The following is a 23,317-nucleotide window of genomic DNA, read 5'->3' as shown; positions in this document are numbered from 1 at the left end:
CCAGTAGCATTTTCCCAGGTGGACAGCTTCCTAGGAAGGCTTGGGAAGGAGACCCATTTCGGAAGTTACGGCTGAACTAATCCAGGTGGTTAAATTAGGATTTAAGGGGTGTGTGTGTAATAAGATAAACTTTAAAAATAATATTTCCCCCCTCATACTGTGCCTTCGTACTTCAGCAGCTGGTTACTACATACAGTGTATTCACTGCCCGCCCATGGACACAGAGAGTAAGTAAAGCGCCTGCCTACCTATGCAGAAAAGTTTCTGAGTATCGCTTTTTCCAAACCAATGTGGTTTTTTTGTTTTTGTTTTTGTTTTGTTTTGTTTTTTGGGGGGGGGGCAGTCCTGGAACTCGTTATGCAGAGCAGGCTGGCCTCAAATTCAGAGTCGCCTGCTTGTCTCCCAAGCGCCAGGATTAAAGGCGTGAGTCACCAAGCTAGGTTATTTCCAGTTCTTTTCACTTTCATCCATCCATCACCCAGCGTCAAATCTGGTCCAGACTTGCTTCCAACTACATCTACCATGTTGTCGAGGATGACTTTGATGATTTTGAACCTCTGCAAATGCCGGGATCACAGGTGTGAACTACCACGGCTAGTTTTGTGGGGGAATCCATCTCAGGTCTTCTTGCACTGCCTGCACTCATCTCCAGCCTCTCTATTTTCGTTCTTTCTCTATATAAAGATAAATCCCACGCGTTTTCTTTTCTCCTTCTCACTCATTCTCCCCGCTACCGTGAGTAAACGTGAAGTCAGGGCTCAAAAGTTACGAGTGGATGTCGGCTATAATTCCAGGAAGCTAGCGTACCCGCTCCCTCCGGAGGAGAAAATAAACAGGAAACTATCGATCTCTTGCAGGAAATGACCTTGCGTGAGGGCAAAGTAGATGAGCGGGTTTCCCTCGCTTTCCCCGAGTTCCCTTCCAAACTCATTTCCGGGTGTCAACCCATTTGGCCCTTTTCTACAAAAACAGCAACCGCTGGCTCTTCACAGCCCACCCTAGAATTCCTCCTTGAGAACCCGGCCAATAGGCTCGAATCTTTAGTGGGCATTTTAATGCCCTGTTTTACATCACTGCAAATCTTCACCAACCAGTAGCTGGGGGGGGGGGGGGCGGTACCAAAATAATCTTCACTTCCTCCCCAAATGTCTACCCTTCGTCTGCGTCATCCTGTAATGGACTACCGAGGTGGCCAATCCTCGAGCATCCTAGGGCCCAGCCCATCCTCAACCCCACCAATCACAACGAAGGCGAAGCAGGGACCTCTCTCCTTTCCCCACCCCCCCTTCTACCCTCCCACACCCTTAACACCCTTCTTTTGGAGATGCCTTGACGCAGTGCGTCCGGGACCTGGGAAGTTACAACTTTTCTACCGCCCGGGCTGCCCGCCTCGGGGTCTATCTCGGATCCAGTTCGGGCCTCTTGGCGCCCACCCCGGATGGCTCCGCGGCCCCTGTCCCAGGCCGCCTAGCACTGGGATCCATGGTCGAGCCCGCGCTCCGCTCCCATCACCCCGGGACGCGCGGCCCGCTGCCGGGGGCGCAGATCTTTCCACCCGCCGCAGCACTCCTCCCCTCCTCTCCTTCGCGTTCCGGGCCAGGCTGACACCGGGGTGGGCGGAGCCGAGAGCTCGCACGGAGCGGGGAGAGGCTGGCGCCTCTTAAGGTGGAACAGACCCGTGCCTGGGCCTCCCTGGCTGTGCGCTCCCGCCTCCAGCTTCGCTCCACGCGCTTGCTCAGGTCCCCGCTAGGATGTAAAATAAGTGCATAAGTCAAGGCGATGTAAGCCACGCAGAGAACTTTTATGATTTAATCAGTTGTGCTCTTTATTACAGGGATTACTATCTTTAAGTGGCAAGTTTTTTCTTCTTCTAATCTCTTTCTGATGTTCCAACAGGAGCTGACATTTTGCCGGATAAGCATACACATGAGTCATTTGTATGTTGGTTTAGTATCTCCCCCACCATCACCACGGAAGACAGTCACTAAAGGAAGCAGAAACCCAGAGTCTGGTGGCTGAAGGCTACCCCTTGTGGTTAGCCAAGGCTTCCTAGAGGGAGCTAAAGAGCCGAGATGTTAATATCTCGAGGCCTTTGTAAAATGGTTGAAAATCTGCTGTTTTTCTGCATTTGGTTTATTAAGAGATGTAGTGTAAATGAAAGGTGCTGATAATAGGCAATCATATATACACAAAACATGATAGTAAACACCTTATGTTTTCCGCATTTTTTTGCAGTACTTTTTAAAAGCTCCTTTGTAAAATTTCAGACACATGGAATGACATCTTAATTTTTTATTTTTATTTCTCTGTATTTATTGTGTATATATCCGCATGCAGGAGCCAACTGCGGTCAGAAGAGGGAGTTAGGAATTTTATTATGTTTGAAACAGGGTTTCTCTGTGTAGCCTTGGCTGCCCTGAAACTCACTCTGTAGACCAGGCTGGCCTCTAACTCAGAGACTGGCTTGCCTCTCTCTCTTGAGTGCTGGGCTTTTTTTTTTTTTAATTACCCCCCTTCGAGATAGGGGCTCTCTGTGTTAGCCTTTGGCTGTCCTGGACTCGCTTTGTAGACCAGGCTGGCCTCGAACTCACAGCGATCCACCTGCCTCTGCCCCCTGAGTGCTGGGATTAAAGGCGTGCGTCAGCACTGCCCGGCCCATTACTTATTTTTAAGACCTATTTTATTTTAAATTATGTGTTTGTGTGTGGATGCGTGCATGTAGAGTGCAGGTGTCCGGAAGTGTCAGGTCCCCCGGAGCTACTCTAATAGGTGTGTCCACCACGGGTACAGGGAATGGAGCTCAGGTCCGCTGGAAAAGCATGTGCTTGTAACTGCTGAGCCATCTCTCCAGCTCCAGGAATAATTATAATTTTATTTTTGCTTTGTTGCTTTGTTTTGTTTTTTTTTTTTTGAGATAGGGTTTCTCTGTGTAGCCTTATTCTTTTTCTTTTTTCTTTTCTTTTTTTTTTTTGAGACAGGTTTTCTCTGTGTAGCCTTGGCTGTTCTGGAATCTCTTTGTAGACCAGGCTGACCTTAAACTCTCAGAGATCCACTGTCTATGCCTCCTTGAGTGCTGGGATTACAGCCTGGTGCCCCACAAATAATTACTTATCCAGGTTTTTGTTTTGTATTTTGAGACAAGTTCACCAAATTTACTACCTACATAGCTGACAATAATAGTTTTTATTTTTGTTTTTTTTGTTGTTGTTGTTTTGTTTTGTTTTTTTGAGACAGGGTTTCTTTGTGTAGCCTTGGCTGTCCTGGACTCGCTTTGTAGACCAGGCTGGTCTCTAACTCCCAGTTATCCACCTGCCTCTGCCTCCCGCGTGCTGTGCTGGAATTAAAGGAGTGCGCCACCACCAGCAGGCCTACTGACAATAATCTTAAACTCCTGGTCCTCCTGAATGCTAGGGTTACAAGTATTCACTACCATGCCTGGCTCTCTTAACACATCTAAAATGTAAGAAATCTTGATGCTAGCCGTGTATGATGGTACACATCTACCGACTGCATTTGGGAGGTAGACACAGGCAGTTGCCTGAGGGTTCAGGGCCAGCCAGGGCTGCAGAGAGAGACTTAAAAAGAAATTTGAATTCTTGATATTATGAAGTCAATATTGAAAGTTTATCATTTTTTTCCTCATAGTATTCTTTCTAGTTGTCCTACTTCAATCAGGATCGCCTACAGTTCTCCCTAAAGGTTATTTTATGGACGCGCCTCTTGCTTGGTCCACACTGTTGTGGCTGGTTGGTGGGTCTCTTCACCTCCCTTTCCTCTCTAGCCCATTCCGCTTAACTGAGGGCATTCCACGTACAGAGCCGTGCATGCCTTCTGAAAACCATCACACACATGCAAGCCTTCCTTCTGAAAACTATGAATTAAGTATCATTATCTTTATTTTTCTGGTGAGGGAAGGGGCGGTTACAAAAGCAGTGATAAACTCACAGTTACAATGTTTCAAAGCCAATGTTTGACCACGCAAACCTCATTTGCTATGTTCCATGCAATATTTCGGTCTTTAAAAAATGACTATTTGACCTGAAGTTCAAAGTCATCCTCTGCCTCGTAATGGATTCAAGGCCAGTTCCTTTTCAAAAAGAAGAAAAAGAAAAGGCTTCTAAAATAGGTCTATGACATATTAATTACATATGAGGAATCGCAGGCCGTGGAGAGATGGCTCTGTGGTTACGAGGAAGTACTGCTCTTCCAGAGGACGCAGGTCTCCTTCTCAGCATCCAAAGATGCTCACAACCACCTGTAACTCTAGCCCTTGGGAATCCAATGCTCTCTTCTGCACTCTGGGAGCACCTGTAGACAAAAGTACACGGACCAACACACACACACACACACACACACACACACACACACACACACATATACACACACACACACACATGACTAAAAATTTTTGTTTTGTTTTTTTGAGACAGGGTTTCTCTGTGTAGTCCTGGCTGTGCTGGACTCACTTTGTAGACCAGGCTGGCCTCAAACTGACAGTGATCCGCCTACCTCTGCCTCCCAAGTGCTGGGATCAAAGGTGTGCACCGCCACACCTGGCTCCTATGTACCTGTTTTCAGGACTGACCATTTGCTGTTGGATAAGTAGTCACCGTGCTTTTCCCTGGGAAGACTGTTTCTTCTGCTCTCAGCTTTACTTAGTTGCTTATAGTCCGTTGTCTAGGGTTGAGACCTTGTGAGCTTTGCCCCTTCCAATAGCATGTCTACTGGTTCCATCTTTGCTCAGATACATATTTTTAAAAAGCACCTATTTGAGTATATTAACAAATTATTGTGACTTTATTTTTTAGAAATGCATGTGCCTGTGTGTGTGCCTGAGTGTGTATGTACGAGCACCTCAAGCACACAGGGCAGGGCCTGAGGAGAGAAGAGGGATGTTGGATCTTCTGCAACTGGGGTTACAGAGGGTCGTGAGCTGCCACGTGGGTGCTGGCATCCAGACCCAGGTCCTTTGCAAAGAAATGTTCTTAACTGCTGAGCCACCTCTCCAGCTCTTGAGATGGAATTTTCTTATTCAGATACAGACACATAAAAATGATCGGCTAAAGTTATTATGCCCATTTAAAAATATTTAAGGCTAGACATGGTAGTCCAAGCCTTTAATCCCAGTACTAGAGAGGCAAAGTCAGGTAGACCTCCATGAGCTAAGTGATGACGTATAAAAAGAAAAACAACTTAATTATTCTATTTTCAGGTTAAATATAATTACTTTTATTTTTTGGAAGGTTTTATCTGGGCTCACATAGAGTTAAATATACTTACTCTTTTAAAGGTCAAACAGTATTCTATTATTTAGATGTACTATAACTTCTTTTATATTTGCATTATTTTGGATACTAGTTTGCTTCTATAAAAGTGGTACAGCCAGGGATGGAGAGGTGGCTCAGTGGTTAAGAGCACTATCTACTCTTCCAGAGGTCCTGAGTTCAATTCCCAGCAACCACAAAGTGGCTCACAACCATCTATAAAGTGATCTTATGCCCTCTTCTGGCTTGCAGGTGTACTGCAGATAGAGCACTCATACACATTGAGTCTAGGACAGCCAAGGCTACACAGAGAAACTCTGTCTCAAAAAACAAAACAAAACAAATCATACACATAAAATAAATAAATCAATCTTGGGGGAAAAATAGCCAGGTGTGGTGGCGCATGTCTTTAATCCCAGCACCCTGGAGGCAGAGGCAGGCAGATTGCTGTTAGTTCAAGTCCAGCCTGGTCTACAAAGTAGTCCAGCTCAGTCAAGGCTACACAGAGAAACCCTGTCTGGAAAAAGCAAACCAGAAGAGGGTGTTGGTTTCTCCGGGACTATTACAGATGGTGGTGAGCTCCCATGTAGGTGCTAGGAACTGAACCTGGGTCCTCTGGAAGAACAGGTGCTCTGAACTGTGAGCCCTTTGGCCCAGGAGCAGAAGTTTGAAGTCATCCTTTGCTACATGAGATCTATCTTACAACAATGTCACCTTCCAACTCATTATTTTTTTGGTTTTTCAAGGCAGGGTTTCTCTGTGTAGCCTTGGCTGTCCCGGACTCGCTTAGTAGATCAGGCTCCCGAGTGCTGGGATTAAAGGTGTGCGCCACCATACCCGCCGTTGTTTGGTTTTTAAACGATTTATTTATTTTTGTTTTATGTATGAGTGCTCTATCTGCACGTACACCTGCAGGCCAGAAGAGGGCACCAGATCTCATTATAGGTGGTTGTGGACGACCATGTGGTTGCTGGGAATTGAACTCAGGACCTTTGGAAGAGCAGCCAGTGCTCTTAGCCTCTGAGCCATCTCTCCAGGCCATATAGAGAGGGTTTATGCTTTTGTGGTGCTCGGGATGGAACCCAGGGCCTCATGGCACGCTACCACCTGAGCTATAACCGTGCGCACTCTTTTCCTTCTTAGAGGCAGGGTCTCCTTATGTAGTCTAGTTGGCCTTGAACTCACGATCCTCCTCTGTGATCACACATGGGTGCCCCCGGGCTGGGGGGAAATGCCTCTTTAAACCTGGACATTGAAAGTGTGGGGAGGGACGCAGCTTTCTTAGGATTCTCTGCCTGGCAATTTGAGAATGACTTAAGTCTTCCCAGTTCAAGCCAATGATATAATAGAGATTTACAACCTGGTTCTAAGGCCATTTGGATTTAATAGCTGACTTAATACTACTAATTATGTAGTGGTGTGAATTATAGGAACTCAGACACAAGCAATATCTTTATATTAATAGCCGCAGGTACACTCTAAAAGGCATAATAGTGCTGCATGGAAGTGCTGGAAGAATCGTATATGATAACGTGTGGAAGGCTTGATGCTGGCACATTATATGTGTAATGTAATTATACATACATAGAACTTAAGTAAATTGCAGTAGCATATAATTAGCTAGAAGACAAATGACATTACTATCTAAAGGAAAGTCATCAAACTGTAATTTTTTTTGAGCGATTCAAACATCAAAAGAACAATTTCATTTGTTTACATTTTATATAAGAACACAATGGGGGTGGGGCGGGGGCTGAAGAGATGGCTCAGTGGTTAAGAGCACTGACTGCTCTTCCAGAGGTCCTGAGTTCAATTCCCAGCAACCACATGGTGGTTCATGACCATCTAGGATGAGATCTGGTGCCCTCTCCTGGTGTACAGGCACACATGTAGGCAGAATGCTGTATATGTTATAAATAAATAAATCTTAAACACACACACACACACACACACACACACACACACACACAAAATTGGGGAAAAGTAAGCCAGAAGGTGACTGGAGTAGCAGGACTGGAGGAGTAAGAGATGAGTTACCTTGGTGGCATTTCCTGTTCCGGGATGGAGGGGATTCTGCAGGAAGTAGAGAGAGTGCCTAAAAACATTCTATCCACCCCCCCCCCCCCCGTGCCCCTTACACTCAGAATAAAATATTCTATAGAAATAGCTCTTGATTTTAGCATAAAGGTAAAAAATGATATCTTATAGGCATGTCAAGGGAAATGAATAAACATACTTTGAACCCTTTGCATTACTGTAGGTTTTTAAAAGCACCTCCACACAAATCATTTCCTTTGGTGACTGCGACATCCATATTAGTAGGCAGGCCGGAATATCCAAGTCCCCTCTTCGGGTGACGATGACTCCAGAAGCTCAGGCCTTGCACAAGTTTGCAGAACTGAAACCAACACAAGACTCCAACTCTCGATGCTTATTTCTCTCTAACAAGCTCATCTATCTTTTTATACACCCACCGATCCAAGCTTTCACTGACCTCAGGGGTAAGAGTAAACTTTAACTTCACGCCGGTCTCCATAACCCGTTCTTAGCTGTCTGGAAGAGAAAGAGAGAAGCCATCAAATACGTTTCTGAGAAAACTGGGAATGCTTGTCTAGGCGGAGACCACAGCACAATGAGAGGTCTGCATGGTAGTTAGCGTGGACGCTGGCACCGCTAGTGCCCGGCGACCCGCGGGCTGTAGGGCTCCGCGCTCCTCCTTAACCCGCGCCGGGAGGCGGTGGCCGCGGCGGCGGGAGGGGGAGGGGCGCGGAGCGCGGCGCCGAGGCCGGGGAGGAGCCGGGGCCTGCAGCGGAGCCGAGCCGAGCCGAGCCCCGACGCGCTCCGTCCGCCTGCCGGCTCCCGGGAGCCCCGAGCGGCCGGAGCCTCGGAGGTGGCACTGCGGGGAGCCCCACGCGCGGGGAAGCACGGCGGACCGGGGGACGCGACTGCCGCTCGGCTGAGGGTGACGGACGCCGGGACCGCGGCCTCCGGGACCCTGCTTGCCCAGGCCGGCCGGTTTGGAGCGGGAGTGCGAGGACCCCACCCTCGGGGCACCGGGCGCCCGGACCCGCAGGAGGACCCTCCCTACTCCCGGGACAGCTAGAGGAGATCGCCGCGGGGCACGCGGATGTGCCACCCACGCTGGCTCTGGAGAAGACCCCCAGAAGTCGGGAAGGGTAGTGGGACCTGGAGTGAAACCGCCCTCACGCCTCAACGCACTCCAGACAGTTCGGGACTTTTGAGGCAGAGAGAAAGGGAGCCATGCCTGTAGAGTAGGCACCCTGCATCCCACCCAGGACTCACAGCGCAGAGGCGTCCTGACACGCACAAGCCTGGACCTACCAGGGAACCGTGAGGAATCGGTTCCAGTTTGCTGGAGAGTGGAACACCTCGCCCCTGAACTTCCGTGCACCTAGACAGTGGACCCGGGCAGCGCCCCAGCGCTCAGATCTCCAGCGGACAGAAAGAGCCCTCAGCCCCAGATCCCGTTTGGGGGAGAAGGGGATTCCCCCAAAGGGGAGGAGACAACTCCTGGCTGGGAGAGGCTCCTCCCCTCCTCCCTAGGGCAGCAGGCAGGGTGTGGGGGGTGTGCCACCTTCCCCAGGTAGGTCCTCCCTCTCCCCCTCCTCGTCCTCCTCCTCCTCGAGCTCCTCTTCCCCAGGGGACTCAGTTCCCTGCTCCAGCTTGGGAGGCTCCGCCAGGCACTGGAAGAGTCACTGAAGATGCGACCTGCCACCTGCCTCTGAAGAGGGGAATCCCTGCCACCTCAAACTTGTGTACCAGGTGGTTTCCTCCGGTGACTGGGGGAACCTCGGAGACAGGTTAGTGCTTTCTTTCTTTTTTTGTCTGTAGTCTTTAAATGGGGTCTCTTGAGGGGCTCTTTCCTAGGGAAGGCAGCGTGATATAACCAAGTCCCCTCTGATGGAGCTTCGGCGCTGCAGTGGGACCCACATGTTGCTTCAGAGACTCTGAGAAATGGGCTTTTTAGATTTTGGAGACCAAAGGGATGGGTCATTTGCGGCCCCTGCAGGGAGAACAGACAACAGGTGCGTTTTCTTCAGGTGGTTTCTGTTAGAAACGCAGGACCCAGCACAGCCTGAATCCCACAGCACTGTCCATCATTGGGCCTTGTCCTCTGGTGAGTGGAGACCTGCGGTAAATAACCTGCAGTCAGGGGGGGCATCTTGGGTCTTGTGTTGTTTTGTGTTGTATGTCTAGGTCATACCTAAGTCAGCTTGCTGTTCAGCAGAGCTCTTCTTTCCAGCCTGTTACAGTGGCCGCTTGCCTGACTGGCAACCTGTCCCTACCCACTCTATCTTGGATACCAGGAGGGCTTTCTGACACCTGCTTCAGGCTGGCTGTCTGCCTCTCTGTAGCGAATCCAAAGGGACATGTGAATCCACATGTGTCCTAAAGTGGGAGGAAAACTGCCTAGGGCGGTGCTCACTGGTGCGCTGAAGGTAGCCCCCCTACATGTGTCCTGTCATCCGCTGACAGTTCCTCAGGAAAAATCAGACCGTAGCGAGGATGAGAGGGGGGTGTTACCTAGCTCCTTTCCACACTTCCATTCATCTCCGGGAGCTGACCCGTCAGGGTGGTCTGTCCACCGAGGAGGTTTTCAGAATTTGCTTCTGGGAAAACATCTACCAGTTTCGTCTCATCCTCTCTCTGTTCTCTTGTTTAGTCCTGGGTCCCAGGGACCTTGTGTTGACAGTTTTCTTCCTACCTTAGGGAATCATCAAAATCCAGAATCTTTAGAAAAAGCAGGAGGAAAAGGTGCTAAGAAATCTTCCTGGTAGAGCCTGGGCTGGGTCTGTAGCAGAGGTCACTAGCTGGGGACCTGCTCTTCTGCCTGGTCGTTGGACTGTGCCTCGTCTTCTGTATGGGGCTTCCTTGGGTTTGCAGAGTCTGGCTCCCTACATGGGCCGTGGGTGGACAGCCAAGTCTCTGTGGGTTCCCCCTCGATCCTGGAAGGTGTCTGTGGCGGTGGTGTGTGAACCGGGGCTGTAGTCCACGGGTTCAGTAGCAGTGCCGCGTGTAGAATGGCGCCCACATTTCTCAGTGGAAATGAACGAGGCTCGGCGTCTGTGTGGTGAGTAGATCCATGGAGGAGGCTACGCTGCTGTCTTTACACTGTGCTCTGATCCCTTAGAATCAGTTCTGGCAGGCCTCTAGACGCAGGAGCCCCTCTCTGCCAGGACCTAGAAGATCTCAGGATGCAGAGGACCAGTTGGGAGGAAAGCGTAGCCACGCCCCCCACCCCATCCCCCATCCCCTCACCCCCCCCACCCCCCACCTGCTGATCCTTTCCTTCTTGACGACCATTCATTCTACACAGCATGGCAGCCCTTTCTCAGGTTGGGCCTGGTTTCTTCCAGGACTGGTAGAAGAGCTTCATCCTGGACACCTCGAGGATTAAAAAACAAAACAAAACAAAACAAAACACCAGGCTCAGCCAGGCGGTGGTGTCACATGGCTTTAATCCCAGCAGAGGCAAATGGATCTCTGAGTTCGAGGCCAGCCTGGTCTACAGACTGAGTTCCATGGCAGCCAAGGTTACACAGGGAAACTCTGTCTTGGAAAAAAAAAAAGAGAGAGAGAGAGAGAGAGAGAGAGAGAGAGAGAGAGAGAGAGTGTCTCCTTTACTTGCGTGTCTAGAACTGCCTCTCCCTCTTTTGAAAAAGAGATGTCTCTGCCATGGCAGTGGCCTGTTTCTCACAAAGCGCTTAACTAGATACAGGTATGAAACTTGTGAGCGGTGCAGGGTGGCCTGTGGTGTGGCTGCTGCAGGTGGACCGCTCATTCAGCTGGTTTGGCTGGGACAGGCTCCGTAATTCTCTTGCCTCTCAGGCATCAGTGTGGGGCAGGTTGGAGTCACCATGATTTGGAGCGTACAGTTTCCCAGACTGCACCTAAGTCCCCTTGAAAGACAGGTGGTGATAGCTCGCCATTCCTTCATCCTTGGAGGTTTTCCCATCTTGCGTTTATCAGCACTGGGCTGATGAACTCAAAGGTAACATTTGAGATTCTGTCGTCCTGACAGCCTGCACGCACTTCAGACTTTTCCATCGGATTACTGCACATTTGGCGCTTCGAATGCTGCCTCTTTTCTTTTCTTGAAAGATTTGTTTATTATGTATATGAGTGTTTTCTCTGCATGTGTGCATACCGGAGGAGCATGTCAGGTCCCATGGGACTACAGTTACAGATGGTTGTGAGCGGCCATGTGAGTGCTGGGAATTGAACTCAGGTCTTCTGGAAGAGCAGCCAGCATCTCTCCAGCCCCTAATGTAGACTAGGCTGGCCTTGAACTCACAGAGATCCACCTGCCTCTGCCGCTTTGAGTGCTAGGATTACAGGTGTGTGTCACCTAACTCCTGGCCGGTGGCACACACTTTTAATCCCTGCACTCAGAGGCAGAGGCAGGGGGATCTCTGAGTTCGAGGCCAGCCTGGTTTACCAAAGCAAGTCCAGGACAGCCAGGGGCTACACAGAGAAACCCTGTCTTGAAAAACCAACCAACCTACAAACAATCCAAAAAGCTTTTTAGGTGTGTGTGTGTGTGTGTGTGTGTGAGAGAGAGAGAGAGAGAGAGAGAGTGAGAGAGAGAGAGAGAGAGAGAGAGAGAGAGAGAGAGAGAGAGAGAGTGTCCCACTATGTAGCCATTGGCTAGCCTTGAACTTACTATTAGGCAGCTCAGGCTGGCTCAAACTCATGGCAGTCCTCCTGCTTCAACTCCCAGAGTGCTCGGAGAACCCAACCTTTTAGAATTTTTATTTTATTTTACAGAGATAGAAATTAAGATAGAGAAGTTAAATGCCTTGTCTGTCAGAGCTGGGTTGAAACCCAGGCAGCATGACCGATCACGAGATACATTCCACCACTGGCCTGTGAGTTTTGGCATTATGTACAACTCAGGAAGTTATCATTCCTGGATACCTGACTTGGGTACCACGGGTGGCGGGGGGTGGGGGAACAGTTTCTAGCTGCTTGGGTGAAATGGGCAGTAAACTAGTGCAGGTTCTTGTGGCTCTCACAGGTCCCATCCCAATGGCAGTTCCTTCCTCAAGAAGACGTTCTGTTTGTTTCCTGCCTCTCCCCAGCATTGCAATCTTCATTAGCTGTCCCGTGGATGGGATGGAGCCTGCCCTTTGGCTGCCTTTCCCAGATTCTGTGTATTTCCTTTCAGTCTTCCAGCATGCAGAGAAGAATGTGGCCTGACTCAGGTTCTGCCCAGGCCAGTGGCATGGGGCCCACCTGGAGAGAGAGAGAGAGGTCTGGGTAACTAGGTTGGCTGGCCAGCCTGAGAAACGGAGCTACCTCTTGTTTGCTTTTCTAATAATAGCCCTGGACATTAGCCTCGTGCCATTATTTTGGGGAGCATGGAATGTGTGGCAGCTCCAAGCTCATTAGCTCCATTCCTGTCCCTCCAGGGATGAAGACTTGGTAGGGGTTATGACTTCATCTTCTTTTCCTGGAGGGGGAAACTGAGGCATCAAGACTTCATCAGGGAGCAAGGGATGTCTTGGAGGCACTTAGTGAGTCAGTGTTGGGGTTGGAGATAGGACGGAGGAAGCTCTCCGCCAGTCTCCACTGCCCTTTACGAATGGGGAAGTGAGGGGGTAAGGAAGTGGGCCAGGCTAAAGAATAGAATGCTGGGAAACCAGGAGGACCAGGCCCTGCGCGTTTTGGGGAGTTATGCTGGAATGTATTCTGGGTGCTGAGGCTTGCATTTAGAGGGTTGCCTTGTCGGGGAGGGGGGCAGTGGAGAAAGGTTAGTGTTTAACTTCAGTGTCCTGTGTGGGGCAAGGGAAGAGGCGAGGGTGCAGGACAGCTATTGAGAGGTGTGTATGTGTGTGGGGTATTCCCCTTTCAGGAATCCCTGGTGGTCAGCATGTGTCAAATGGGCTCTCTAAGTCCTCTGCACACTTCACGGCCACCTCGTGCTCTCGTTAGGGTCAAGAGCTTGTCACAGGAAATAACTGAAAATATCTGGCCCTAAAGATGAGATTTTTCCATCTGGGCGTGGTGATGCACGCCTTTAATCCCAGCACTCGGGGAGGCAGAGGCAGGCGAATCGCTGTGAGTTTGAGACCAGCCTGGTGTACAAAGAGAGTCCAGGACAGCCAAGGCTACACAGAGAAACCCTGTCTCGAGAAAAAAAAAAAGATGAGATTTACCAGAGTTCTTTAGCAGGAGATAACGGGTTAGGGCTGATGCCTATAGACCCAGCCATTTGGGAAGCTGATGCAGGATTGCTTGATCCCAGGCATTTGAGACCAGCATGGACAACATGGACTCAACACACACACACACACACACACACACACACACACACACACACACACACACACAGGGGCAGACAGTTGAGGAGGCCAGTGGCTGACTGACTTGGGAGCGAGTAACAAACACATTTTTCCAGACCTCTTCCTGGGGGCCAATGAGTCCTTTAAGAATTTGCTCATTGGTATGTCACTGTTGATCTTTGAGAAGCCAGTGATGGGTCTGATGTTGCCCAAGCTCCCTGCTGTGGTCCAGAGGTGGGGGATGGGGGTGGGGTGGGGGGTGCACGGCTGTTTTGACACAGCAGAAGGCTAGAAGGTGTGTGGCTTCCCGGAATGATGACGTGTCCCTATTGTTTTCCAAGTTCCCATGCTCATAGTTTGGGGCAAGGTGGCGATGTGATGCTAGGATGAAAAGGCTGACGCTGGTAAGAGAGCTAAGGCTGAAAGTTACAAACGTGGCCCCTTTGTTTTTCTCTGCTCAGATAACTCTTGGGGTGTAGTTAGGGCCCTGGCTGCTTAGACCCTTGAGGCACGGAAGATGCTCTCTTTTACTTTGTGCATTAGCTGTGTTGCAGGTTGGCTGCGCTGGGCCGGGTACGTGTGAGCACAGGTTGACTTCAAGGGTGGGACCTGCTCAGGAGGGGAGTGAAAAGAGAGTTCTGACCAGTAGGGGAAAGGGCAAGTGTCTGTGGTGAAACTAAAGTTTAGGATGAAAACATGAGAGCCTAGAAGGCATGTTGTGTGCTGGGGTTGAGAGAGAGAGAGAGAGAGAGAGAGAGAGACAGACAGACAGAGAGAGAGAGACAGAGAGAGAGAGAGAGACAGAGACAGACAGACAGACAGACAGACAGACAGACAGAGATAGTCCTCTCTCGAGCAGGACCCGAGCAGGGGTGCTGTTTGAGACAGTTTGGGCCTACCAAGTGTGTGTCTGCCTCTTGCAGGTGTCTGGTCTGGTTTGTGTGCCTTTTGGCTATGGATTTAGACACACCATCCGCAGAACAGGGTTCTCCACCAGCCTTCCAACTTCCGAGGGGGTAACCTTGGCTGGTGCACAGCACCGTCCTGGTGGGGATTGAGCAAGAAACTGCTAGCTGGAATCTGGCAGCTGTGCAGGCACAAACCTGTTAGACAGCAAGTGCTTAGGGGCGCGCTGGCCTTCAGCCCTGAGGAAGTGCCACACAGCTATGTAGAGGCTCCTGTTAGCCTTTCTAGACAGAGCCCCCACCCCCACCCCGACCCCAGCGCGGCAATACAGAGACTACCCTCCGTTCTTCACTTTCCTCCACCAACATGTCACTAGCTTACACCTCCCCGGTGGGTGGTGAAAGCCTAGGCGGTTTGGTTGGCGGCAGGGCCGGCAAACCTCAGGCGTGGGCGGATCGTAGCTCTAGGAGTTTGCATGGAGGTGCAGCCAGCCTGCGTGCCTGGCTGGGAAGGAGGGAGGGAGGGAGGAGAAGGGCGGGGAAGGGGAGCCAGCGCTTAGCCCCACGGAGGCTATTTTTAGTCTGGCTATCTGATTGTTACCGGTGTGCACACAGCTGGGTGTCTCCCTGGCTCGCTGAAACCCAGCAGGCCTGGGAGGTGGGAGGGCCTTGCTGATGACTTCTTCCTTCCTGGTGCTGGTGTCTGTGGGCAGGAGCCTGCAAGCGGGAGCTTTAAAGGTGTGAGGGCGGTTGTGTACTCAAGACTGGGTTTTTTTTTTTTCCGTGTGACTTTGTGCTCTGTTGGTAATGTATGCGGGTGCACGCTGTGATCTCTATGTGTGCTCCATTGTACGTGTGCCAGTCTTGTATCTTGCTGTTGCTGGTTGTCATCATTTCATTGTCTGTCTGTCTGTCTGTCTGTCTGTCTGTCTATTGTGGTTCCGGATGCTGAACCCAGGGCCTCAGGCAAGTATTCTACCCCAAACTATACCTGTAGCCTGGCTTTTGTTTTTTAATTTCTTTTTTTAAAAAAGTCATTTATTTTATATGTATGAGTGCAATGCCTACATGTATGTATGTTGTGTGTGTTTATGGTTTAAGAGGCCAGAAGAGGGTCTGGAATTGGACCCTACACTACCTATACACTCCTGGAGTTGGAGTGTATAGAGAGATGGTTGTGAGCCACCATGTGGGTGCTGGGAATGAAACTCTAATCCTCTGCAAGAGCAACAGGTGCCCTAAACTGCCCAGCCGTCTCCCCACCCTTTTTAAATTTTTTTTTTTTTTATCTTGAGACAGCGTCTCAACTAAATTGCCCAGGCTGCCTGTGAACTCACTGAGTAGCCCAGGCAGGTCTGGAACTTGTGATCCCGCTGCCTCAGTCTCTGGAGTACCTGAGATTACAGACTTGTGCTTCCGGACCCAGCCCACTTGTTAGACTCTGCACGTGGGATATGCCTAATCTGCCTTACGTTAGACGTGTGTGTGGCAAGAGGCTGAGTGCTCACGTGTAGTAGGAAGCATCTTTAAGAGTGTCGATGTGTGCGTCATTAGGGCATACGTGTGTGTGCTTGGACTGTCTTTCTATGTGCTATTACTATGCACTTGTGGATGCTATATATAAACATACAAATGTCATGTAGTTGGAGAGTAGACATCGGCTAACCTTACCTGCTGTCTAAGTGGAACTCGTTTTTCTTTTTCTTTCTCTTTTCTTTTTCGTTCTTTTCTTTCTTTTTTACTTACTATATAGAATTAAAAAAAATACTGTGTTGTGGGGCTATAGGGAGAACGGCATTGCTCAGTTTTTGTGGGGTTTGGTATCTGATTCCGTGTGAAGGGGGAGGTTTCCAGGTTCATACTCTTATTAAGATGTGGGTAAGGCTGGGCACGGTGACACACACCCGTAATCCCAGCACTTGGGGAGGTAGAGGCAGGCAGATTTCTGTGAGTTTGAGACCAGTCTGGTCCACAAAGTGAGGCCAGGACAGCCTTGAAACCCTGTCTCAAAACAAAACAAAACAAAACAACAAAACAAGAGGAAGCACTGGGAGGGCTGGCCCATGATGGGTGGTTGAAATCAGAGGTCATCCTCAGGCAAGGGCTCTCTCCAGTGAGAGTTAAAATGCGAGGAGACTGCTTGCCCTATGCATTAGAAATGGCGTCATAGTCGTCCTTGCCCCAGGACACAAAGGGAATCCCCCTGCCTCACTTTCGGTTTTGTCCCCTTCCCGCAGAACCCGGAAGTGCGATGGCCTCCGACCTGGAGAGTAGCCTCACCTCCATAGACTGGCTGCCTCAGCTGACTCTCCGAGCTACCATTGAGAAGCTTGGGAGCGCTTCTCAGGCTGGGCCTCCAGGGGGCAGTCGAAAGTGCTCTCCAGGCTCCCCCACAGATCCTAACGCCACCCTCAGCAAGGACGAGGCAGCGGTCCACCAAGATGGCAAGCCGCGGTACAGCTACGCCACCCTCATCACCTATGCGATCAACTCTTCCCCGGCTAAGAAGATGACTCTCAGTGAGATTTACCGCTGGATCTGCGATAATTTCCCCTATTACAAGAATGCTGGCATCGGGTGGAAGGTAGGGCTGTGTTTGGGACTGGGCTTCTACTTAGCCTTCAGCAACCCTCTCTCCTTTTGTTTCTTCCTATAACCTGGTCCGGTTCTCTCTGACTTGTCTCAGGGCTTTGTAAACTCAAGATCTCTTATCTTTTACCCCTACTTCTGTTTACTTTAGAGTTAATTAACTTTTTAAGCTTTATCATGGAAACACTAGTGATGCCAGGCCACTAAATGTAGTTATGGGATGGCAGGATGCTGTTGGTTACCACACCCTCTTATTGTCGGGTTCCCTGAAAAGGGCAGTCTTTGATTTCATGTCTTTCTTGCTACTTTGCTATGCTCCAGTCATTGAGCAAGGCAACCACGTGACTCTTGCTTTGGTAGAAAACTCATCAAATTTCTATAGCTTCCTTACAGAGAGTCATCATGTGTTGAAACATTGTATACTAAGAAAAAAAAAAAGAATAATTAGGCCCTTTACAAATAGCTAGTTCAAGGAGCAAGTATCGAGCTTGCTAGCCAGAGATAATCATTTCTGAAGAGAAGAAAGAGGATAGATATTAAACTATCTATCTATATTTTTATCCAGGTGTAGTGACACACTTTTAACCCCAGTACTTTGAAAGCAGAGGCAGGTGGATCTCTGAGTTCAGGGCCAACCTGGTCTACATAGCAAGTTCCAGTCTAGCCAGAGCTATATAGTGAGACCCTCCCATAGCCAAGGTGGCAGGGAAAAAAAAAAAAAAAGAAAAAGAAGAAAAAAGAACCCAAACAAAACAGTGTCTCATGTGGCTCAGGCTGGCCTGGCCTGGAACTCATGACGCAGCGGAAGCTGACAGTGAGCTACTGATTCTCCTGTCTTGACCTCCCCAGTACTTGGGAATGGCAGACATGCACTACCAAAGGCTTTGCTGTAATCATCTGGAGCAGCAACTTGTTTGCCAGTTGTTGAGTGGGAATGGGAATTGAATGTTGTTTTCTCACTCTATAAATCACCAGTTGACTTACAAACTCCACGATGGACCGGGGCTGTTGAAAACAGTCAGTCTTCCCGAGGTAAATGTGGTTCTCTGGGCTCCAGCTCTCAATACACATGCACACACACACAGCACACGCACACACACACAGCACACGCACACGCACACGGCAGCCTTTCCTTTTCTCCAGATGTGGTCGTTTTGAGTGTTATTGAGAAAATGAAGGTGGTCTGTGCTTTTGTTTCACCCCTGGGATTTGTTTGTTTTGCTTTGTTAGCCTTTGTGTGTGTGTGTGTGTGTGTGTGTGTGTGTGTGTGTGTATGTGTTAGTGAGGATGCAAGAATGCCGCCGCACATGTGGCGGTCAGAAGACAACCCTGGGCGGTGGCCCTTGCCTTCTGTTGTTTGAGACAGGGTCTCTTTGTTGCTAACCACTGTGTAGGCCTGTGAGCTTCTGGGCCCTAACTTGTCTCTGCCTCGTATTTGCTGTAGGACAAAACAGTGTTCCCAGTGTGTAACACTGGTAGTGAAGACCACCTCACTGCTCCTGGGCTTTATGTGGCTTATTTCAACTAGTCCTCACACTTGTGAGCTTTGCTCCCTGAGCTGACTGCACAGAACACTCAGGATTTTTGCCTCGTTGTAGTGTATACAAACAGTATGAAGCTATTGCTCTTTTGCTTTTCATAGGGGATTGAGAAATGGGGTAGATATGGCTTTGAGGTGTTTATTTGTTGGTGAGTGTGTTTAGGATGTATGTGCAAGTGTGAACACATGCATACCACGTGTGGATGTCAAGGCTAGAGGCCAGCCTGGGGTCCTCATTTTTCACCTAGTTTGAGGTGGGGTTTCCCATTGTTACTGCTTTTTGCCAAACTGACCAGTGTAATTTTCCAAGTATTCTTATGTCTCTACCTCAAATGTAATCCTAAAACCTCTGGGGTTACAAGTGTGTGTGGCTGTACCTAGTTAATGTGGGTTCTGTTTGGGTACCAAACTCTTTATCTACTGAACCGTCTCCCCAGTACCTACTTAAAATTTATTACTATTATTATTATTACTATTATTATTACTATTATTATTATTATTATGTGTATGCACATGTTTGTGAGTGTGCATGTGTATGTGGTGTATGTGGTGGATGTATGTGTGTATGTATGTATAGTGTGATGTATGCACCATGATAGACCTGTGGAAGTCAGAGGATAACTTTGTAGAGTTGATTCTCTCTCTTCCATCTGTATATGGGTTTCAGGGATCAGGTCCCCCAGGGTTGTGTGGCAAGCACTTTTTCCCCTGAACCATCTCATCAGTTCGTCAGCAGTCTCCCCACCTCCCCTCACATGGTCTCACCACGTAACTCTGGTTGTCCAGGAACTCACTGTATAAACCAGAGTAGCCTCAACCTTATAGAGATTCACTGGCCTCTTCCTCCTGAGAACTGGGCTTATTAAAGGCGTGCACTAGGCCTGGCTTATTTTTTTGAGAGATGCTCTTTTCATGTAGTCCTGGCTGCCCTAGAACTCACGGTGGCTGTAGACCAGGCTGGCTTCCAACCTGGTGGCCACTGTTCTGTTTGTGTCTCCTAAGTGCAGGGCTCATAGGTGTAGGGCACCATGTCTGGCTATTGTAGTTGTTGCTTGTTTGTTTGTTTGTTTGTTTGTTTGAGACAGGGTTTTTCTCTGTAGCCTTGACTGTCATGGACTCTCTTTGTAGACGAGGCTGGCCTGGAACTCACAGAGATCCACCTGCCTCTGCCTCCTAGAGTACTGGGATTACAGGCAAAATATTTATTAATTTTACGTATATGAGTGTTCTGCCTACATGTACATCTGCATCCCAGAAGAGGGCACCAGATCTCATCATAGATGGTTGTGAGCCACCATGTGGTTGCTGGGAATTGAACTCAGGACCTCTGGAAGGTCTGGAAGAGCCAGTGCTCTTCACCTCTGAGCCATCTCTTCAGCCCCTGTTGCTTGCTGTTTTGAGACAGGGTTTTACCATGAAACAGTTACCATGTAACTCTGGCTGTTCTGGAACTGGCTAGCACTAGGGCAGCCTCAAACTCAAAGGTCCTCCTGGCTTAAGCCATTTGTATACTTGTTGTCAATTTGGCAGGAAGGCTGACAAACTCTAAACTTGGCTTTCAGAAGCACCTGGTCACCATCACTCTCAGTGGTTATGTTTGGTGACTTCCTTTTGTCCGACTCCCTCCAGCCGAGTGTACCCTGGAACCCTGTCGTATGCTCTTCTGTGTCCCTTTGGAAAACATCGATGTTTGCCCAGTGCTCAGACCTAACTTACTTTTCTTGCTTCCACAGAATTCCATTCGACACAACCTTTCTCTTAACAAGTGTTTCCGGAAGGTGCCCAGACCTCGGGATGACCCCGGGAAGGTGAGATGCTGCTACAGGAATCAAAGGGGGCAGAATGGAGAGTGAAGTAGTTGACTCTCAGAGTCCTGTGGCTGTGCTAATTACCTAGAAGATGAAGCCATGCCAACTTTAAAAGCTTCCTTGTTTTTTCCTCAAGGGAAGAGCATGGTTTCCAAGCTTCTGGGCCCTCACTCGAACGGGTGACTAAGGAAGACCGAATCTTTCTGTTTTTAATAGCAATGTTTATAATAGAGTTGTCTTAATGGTCTCCTCCTCCTTTTCTCTTTTCCTCCCTCCCTCCCTCCCTCCTTCCTTCCTACTTCCTTCTATGTTTTGAGACAGTCTCACTATGTAGACTTGGCTGAAACTTACTATGTAGATCGGGCTAGCCCCAATTCAGAGATTCTAGTGGTGGGATTAAGGGCATATACCATGATGGGCGTGATATTACACATCTTTTATCCCAGTATGGAGGAGGCAGAAACAGGTGGATGCCTGTGAATATGAGGCCAGCCTGGTCTACACAGAGAGCTCCAGGACAGCCAGGGCCTTATAGAGAGCTGATTTTAAAACAAACAAACAAACAAACAAAGAAAGAAACAAAAAACCCAAATAAATAACATAGGCACAAACCACTATGCACAGCCTCTTTCATTTTATTTTTGTTTTTTGAGAGAGAGTCTCACTCTGTAGCCCAGGTTGATACGCCCCTTTGTTTGAGTGGCACTTGTTCCTACATGTATAATGCTGGCCTATTCACTTTTATTTATTTATTTATTTATTGAGTCGGGGTCTCACTGTATAGCCCAGGCTGGCCTTGAACTTGCCATCATCCTGCCTTAGCTGATCCCTCCCCCCTCCCCCACCTCCCAAGTGCTAGATCCTTGGTGTGTGTGCCAACATACGCAGTTTGCTTCCTAGCCTGTTGGAAGCGTTTCTTTGTAAAGTCCTCAGGTTTTACTTTCAGGGAGAAGGTGGGGGGCTGTAGGGGGGGGCGGGGCAGGCATTCTCCCCATTTGACAGGTGCTAACACTGAAGGCACTTTTGCCTCAGGTCATAGGGAAAGGAAAGGTGTTTTTGGCCTTTTCCACCCTCTGGCAGGATCACCATTGTTCTTTTGCCCCCTTGGAACTTTGAAGCTAGTGTTTGGACTGCCGGGTGAGGACAGGCCTAGCCTCCTCACTGGTGCTCAGCTCTCTTGGGACTCTGTCTGGATGTCCACCTCTGCCTCTTGCCTTCCTTCCCTTTTCCTTTCCTTCTTCTCTCCTGATTGGTCTCATTTCCTTCTTCCTCTCTTCTGTTCTGTCCTGGGGAATCCACCACAAGGCATTGTCCACACCAGGCAAGCCCTCTGCCACTGAGTCACCTTCCCCAGCCCGCCCCGTTTCCAGTATAGCTGCTCTAAGAAGCTCTTCCTGAGTTCCTGTTTCGGACAGGAACTTCCCTAGGTAATGATAGGTGATGCTTTTCCTCTGGCTTCTCCTTCCAGGGCTCTTATTGGACAATAGACACCTGCCCTGACATTTCCCGGAAGAGAAGACACCCCCCAGATGATGACGTAAGTTCTCTCTTCTTTGGGAGATCCTTTCTTGGATTTCAGTCATTTCTCTGGTAAATGTGGGTTAATACCAGCAGTGGGGAGGCAAAAGCATGGGCCTCGGGTGGGTGTATCACCCCTGCATAAAAAGTGTTCTTTTCTCTCACAATTCTCAGCTATCCCAAGATTCCCCAGAACAGGAGGCCAGCAAAAGCCCCCGGGGAGGTGGCCCAGCGAGCGGAGAAGCCTCCCTGTCTCATGAGGGGAATCCTCAGATGTCACTGCAGAGCCCCTCCTCCATGGCCAGCTACAGCCAGGTAGGTAGTCGAGGTGACAGCACAGGGTGACTGGCTGGATGGTTCAGTGAGTCTACAATCACATATTAAGGACCCATGACATGCTAGGTGAGGAGACTAGAAAGAAGGAAAAAGCAAAAGGAGGAAGGACAGAAAAGCATGGAGATGTGCTGGGGGAGGGCTCATAGAGTAGACATGGAGAGTGACAGAAAAGAGGTCACGTTCAAGGCATGAGCCAATGACAGGGGGAAGAGCAGGTGATGTTCTGTCGTTGGCCAGCTGGAGAGGGTGGCAGGGCCAGGCCTGAGCTGGTGGCCTTGGGTGGGTTGTTCTGCTTCCGAAGGCGCTTAACTCACCGTTCTTACCTGTTCGTGCAGGGCCCAGGGTCTGTGGACGGTGCAGCAGTGGCAGCAGGGGCTCCAGGCCGGGAAAGCACAGAGGGTGGCCCTCCCCTCTACAACACCAACCATGACTTCAAATTCTCCTACTCAGAGATCAACTTTCAGGACCTAAGCTGGTCCTTCCGCAACCTCTACAAGTCCATGTTGGAGAGGTCCTCCTCACAGCACGGTGAGTCTGCCGCAGGGCAGGTGTGGGCATCTCATATTTTCCCTTCTTTCTTTCCTCATTTTTCATTGGCACAGGGTTTCTTGATGCAACCCTTCCTGGTCTGGAACTTGCTAGGTAGATCAGGCTGGCCTGGAACTCATAGATCCACTTGCCTCCCCCTCTTGAGTGCTGGGATCACATGTTTCTTATATTGTCAAATAAGTGGTAACATTTGCTTCTCTCACTGTGTTCTGTCCTTTTAGTTTCTTGAAATTACATTTGTGCGTGTGTGTGTGTGTGTGTGTGTGTGTGTGAGAGAGAGAGAGAGAGAGAGAGAGAGAGAGAGAGAGAGAGAGAGAGAGAGACAGACAGACAGACAGACAGACAGACAGACAGTGTGCAAGAGCGTGCACACGGGTTAGTGCACCTGGCAAGACACACATGTGGTCAGAAGACATCTTATGGGAGTCAATTCTTTTCTTCCACCATGTAGGTCCCGGGGATCAAACTTGGATTCAAACTTGGATTGGGTTTGGCAGCAAAT

General features: G+C 49.3%; 1 protein-coding gene across 2 annotated transcripts in view; it reads left to right on the top strand.

The window, feature by feature from the left end:
- Positions 1-7,857: 7,857 nt before the first annotated feature.
- The window catches only part of FOXJ2 (forkhead box J2), a 29,323-nt gene continuing 13,863 nt past the window's right edge, over positions 7,858-23,317 (top strand). The window contains exons 1-6 of one of the 2 annotated variants that reach the window (XM_084765340.1): positions 7,858-9,085; positions 16,713-17,059; positions 20,338-20,412; positions 21,881-21,949; positions 22,105-22,245; positions 22,602-22,794. In XM_084765340.1, the coding sequence (XP_084621466.1) occupies positions 16,727-17,059; positions 20,338-20,412; positions 21,881-21,949; positions 22,105-22,245; positions 22,602-22,794 (811 nt within the window). In that variant the 5' untranslated portion in view covers positions 7,858-9,085; positions 16,713-16,726. Of the gene's footprint in view, positions 9,086-12,042; positions 12,155-16,712; positions 17,060-20,337; positions 20,413-21,880; positions 21,950-22,104; positions 22,246-22,601; positions 22,795-23,317 lie in introns of those variants that run through there. The other variant, XM_084765341.1, reaches the window with a different exon arrangement.

The sequence above is a fragment of the Acomys minous genome, assembly GCF_964271855.1.
Source record: "Acomys minous genome assembly, chromosome: 17".
NCBI lineage: Eukaryota > Metazoa > Chordata > Mammalia > Rodentia > Muridae > Acomys > Acomys minous.
Note: the sequence above shows the minus strand (reverse complement) of the source record. Positions and strands in the feature narration are given on the sequence as shown.